This window comes from Crocodylus porosus, unplaced genomic scaffold (genome assembly GCF_001723895.1).
Source record: "Crocodylus porosus isolate Cpor-Errol unplaced genomic scaffold, CroPor_comp1, whole genome shotgun sequence".
NCBI lineage: Eukaryota > Metazoa > Chordata > Crocodylia > Crocodylidae > Crocodylus > Crocodylus porosus.
Window position 1 is genome coordinate 1,246,733 of NW_017728921.1, and position 3,301 is coordinate 1,250,033.

General features: G+C 67.3%; 1 protein-coding gene across 1 annotated transcript in view; it reads right to left on the reverse strand.

Annotated features, from left to right (window-relative positions):
* SEZ6L (seizure related 6 homolog like) overlaps positions 1–3,301 on the reverse strand; it is a 21,168-nt gene that overhangs the window by 5,998 nt on the left and 11,869 nt on the right. The window contains exons 10-12 of the mRNA XM_019539369.1: positions 1,386–1,582; positions 892–1,086; positions 470–661 (exon numbers count right to left, since the gene is read on the reverse strand). Coding sequence (XP_019394914.1) covers positions 470–661; positions 892–1,086; positions 1,386–1,582 — 584 coding nt within the window. The remainder of the gene's footprint in view (positions 1–469; positions 662–891; positions 1,087–1,385; positions 1,583–3,301) is intronic.

Genomic DNA, 3,301 nt, shown 5'->3' on the forward strand with positions numbered 1-3,301 from the left:
CTCTCCTCGTAGGGCCTGCCCTGCTGCCCCCGACCATGCGGGTGGCCTCCTCTGGACCCTCTCCATGCTGTCCCCATCCCTCCTGGGGTGTGGCGCCCACACTAGCTAACTAGTGCTAGCTAGTCTAATAAGAGATATCATATCTGCCCAAAGGACCTTGCCTGCCGATGTCCTTAGACTAACACGGTGACAACCAACATCCCTTGGGAAATGGCCTTTCGTCTGTCACGGCCCAGAGCTGCCCCCGCCCAGTGCTTTGGGGTTTTTTGCAAAGGCAAAGGAGCCGCTTGGGACGTATTCCCCCGCCTTGCACTGACAGGGTCGCATCTCCAGCGGGCGGCCGCGTTGCCGCTCCTTTGGCCTTTGCTCTAGAGCCGGGGCTGCAAGATACTACCTTTGGCCCCCTGCAGACTGGCAGCCAGCAGGACACGAGGGCAGGCCGGGAGGAGACCCCCCGGGGCCGACTTACACACGCAGTGGGGCAGCCGTGACGTCCAGATCGGCGTGCCCGTCTCGCGGCTGTAGCAGGTCAGCAGGGAGCTGCCTTCCAGCACGAAGCCCGGGTCGCACGTGTACTGGATGGTGGTGCCCACCAGCAGCACGGGGTCCGAGATGAGCCGGGTCGAGTGCTCCACCTCCCCGGGGTCCGTGCAGTACATGACTGGAGGAGAACGGGTCCGTCACGCGGGCAGGGAGGGATGGGGTTGCCCCAGGGAGGTCGAGGAGACTGGGGATCAGGTGCCACTAGGTCCCGTGGAGCCGGCCCCCCGCACTGCACCCAGCCGGGGTCTGCGGTTTGCAGCCATCAAGAGACCTCCCACCCCAGGCCACGGTGCGGCTGGCCCCATGCCCCAAGGGAAGGCGAGGGTTGGCGGGGGGGTGCACCCTTACTCTTCTCGCAGAAGGGGGGGTCGCTGCTCCAGCTGAGATCCCACTGGCAGGTGAGCGTGTCGCTGCCCACGATGTCGTAGCCCGGGTCGCACTGGTAGGTGATCTTGGCCCCTCGCACCAGCTCCGTGTGCGACGTGGTCTTCCAGCCGTTCTGGATCTCCGGCAGGTCGGAGCACGAGTCGTTCCTCGACACCTCTACGGCCGGGGGGGCGGGGAGAAAGGCGGCGCCAGGGGCTGAGCAAGCTGCACCCGGTCCCCCAGCCTCCCCGGCTTCTCCTGGCCCGCGGGGATGGAGCCGAGAGACGGGGACAAGCACGCGGGGGCCGCTGGCGCCCAGCGGCCCTGTGCCCCTGGCTGTCCCAGGCATCTAGCTCTCACAGGGAGCAAGGGCCCAAGCAGCCCTGGCAGGCGGGGGGCAAGCAGTGCCCAGCCCCGGGGATGGGACGGGCTTTGCTGCGACTTGCGATGTGCCGCCCGTGCCCGTGCCCACCTACCTACGTAGTTCATGACGAAGCCCTGCCCCTTGCCGAAGACGAGGCCGGCGGGGTCGGAGTGGAACTGGATGGTCAGGTCGGGGGTGGAGGAGTACAGCTTCTGCGGGCCACCGCTGCCCACGTACTGCCCCAGGACGCGCGCCGTCAGCTCGTCCCCGTCGTAGATGGTCAGGATGTCGCTGTTGCTCAGGTTCAGGCTGCAGAGGGAGAGCCCGCTCAGACCCCGGCCGAACGCAGCCCCACGCCCCGCTAGCACGCGGGCACACCCCAGCCCCAGCTGCACGGCTCCCGGGCCCAGCAGGCCCGCTGTAGAGCAGCCCCTGACCGCAGCCTGAGCGCGGCACCTGGGTGCACCGAGGGGCTGCGTCTGCGCCGGCCTGCAGATCGGGACCGGGGGCGAAGCACGGAGCAGGCAGCGCCTCGGGGGTCTCGACAGCGGCAGCACAAACGCCGTCCCCCCGCTACCAGCTGGATTTCCCGTGGCTTCCTTGCATCGGGTTCGCGATGCGCTCGGCTCAGGGCAGTGGATCGGGGGGTAAGGAAGCTGCCCCCTCACTTCGGAGCCGGGCAGCTCACCCCCCGGAGACCGAGGCCCTTGCTGGAGACCACCCTGTGCACTGACAGTCCAAGGGAAATGGGTGCAAAGGGGCGGCCCCGCTGCGGGCAGGCGGCGATCCCCAGCTATTGCTGCGTTGTCCAAGAGGGACGTGGGCGCCTGGACGATGCCTCCGACCACAGGCCTGCCCCACGCTCCCTTCTGGCCTCACCCGCCAGGCATCTGGGCAGACTCTTCTTTACCCCCTAGTCACAGGCATGCTCCAGGCCTGACCGTATGCAGACTGGAGAGAGGCCCAGCGCGGGTGCGGCCAGGAGGGAAGCTGAGGTCTCCCGCCTCTCCCCCCGACGGGGTTGCAGGACTCCTGGCCTCGCGGACCTGCAGCTGCTGACTGGCCCCAGCTCCTGGCACGGTGCACTTGGGCGCCTGACCAAACCCCGGGCCCCACACGCCGGGAGCCTCCCCGGCAGGCCCCCGCCGGCTCTGCAGGGCTGCGCGTCAGGCTTCCCGCATCCCGGCAAACCCCGGGGTCCGCGCGGCCAGGAGCCTCGTGGCCAGCAGCGCACGGCGCCTCCGCGAGGGATGTCTGCGGCTGCGAAGGGTCAAAAACACGGCTGCCGGACGAGAGGCGTTGGTGGCGAGCGGCTGGAACCCGCCAGGAGAGATCAAAATGTCCTGGCTCTCACAAGAAGCCTGCAAACCTGACTCGCAGCCGGGACTCGTCCCCGAAACAGCATCGACCGAGCTGCCCCGCGTGTTGCTTCGCAGCCTGCTGCTCCTGGCCGCGTGTCCAGCGGGATGCTGCGGTCCCGCTGCATCACCCCAGCAGGGCCTGAAGCCGCGCGCCAAGGCAGGCTCGTTCTGGCCGTCCTCTTCTGCACCGGTGCAATTCGGCGCGGGGCGGAAAGAGCCCGAAAGACTGGGGCAGGAAAGGGGTGCACTCATGCCACCCTCCAAGGGAAGGGAACGAGCGACTTGGGCGTGGGCGATGCGTCTATCCATCCACCCCCCGTCCTCCCTCGCTTCCTCCCTCTCCTAGCCGAGTGCCTCCCCCATTTATCTCATCCGAAGACGGTTTCTCTTTCCCAGGGCAGGCAATGGCTTGCAGCATCTCCTCTTCCTCCAGGCCAGGGCCAGAGCTACCCTCGTGGGATGCGCACTTTGCCCCAGAAGTGGGGAGGGCAAACAGGCATCTCTGGCTCCCACGGGCTGAGACGCGGCCTCGCGTGTCGCACAAGTTTCATAGTTTCTAGGGTCAGAAGAGACCTGAGCAGATCATCCAGTCCGACCCCCTGCCGTGGCAGGAAAGAGTACGGGGGTCAAACGACCCCAGCAAGGTGTTCATCTAACCTCCTCTTAA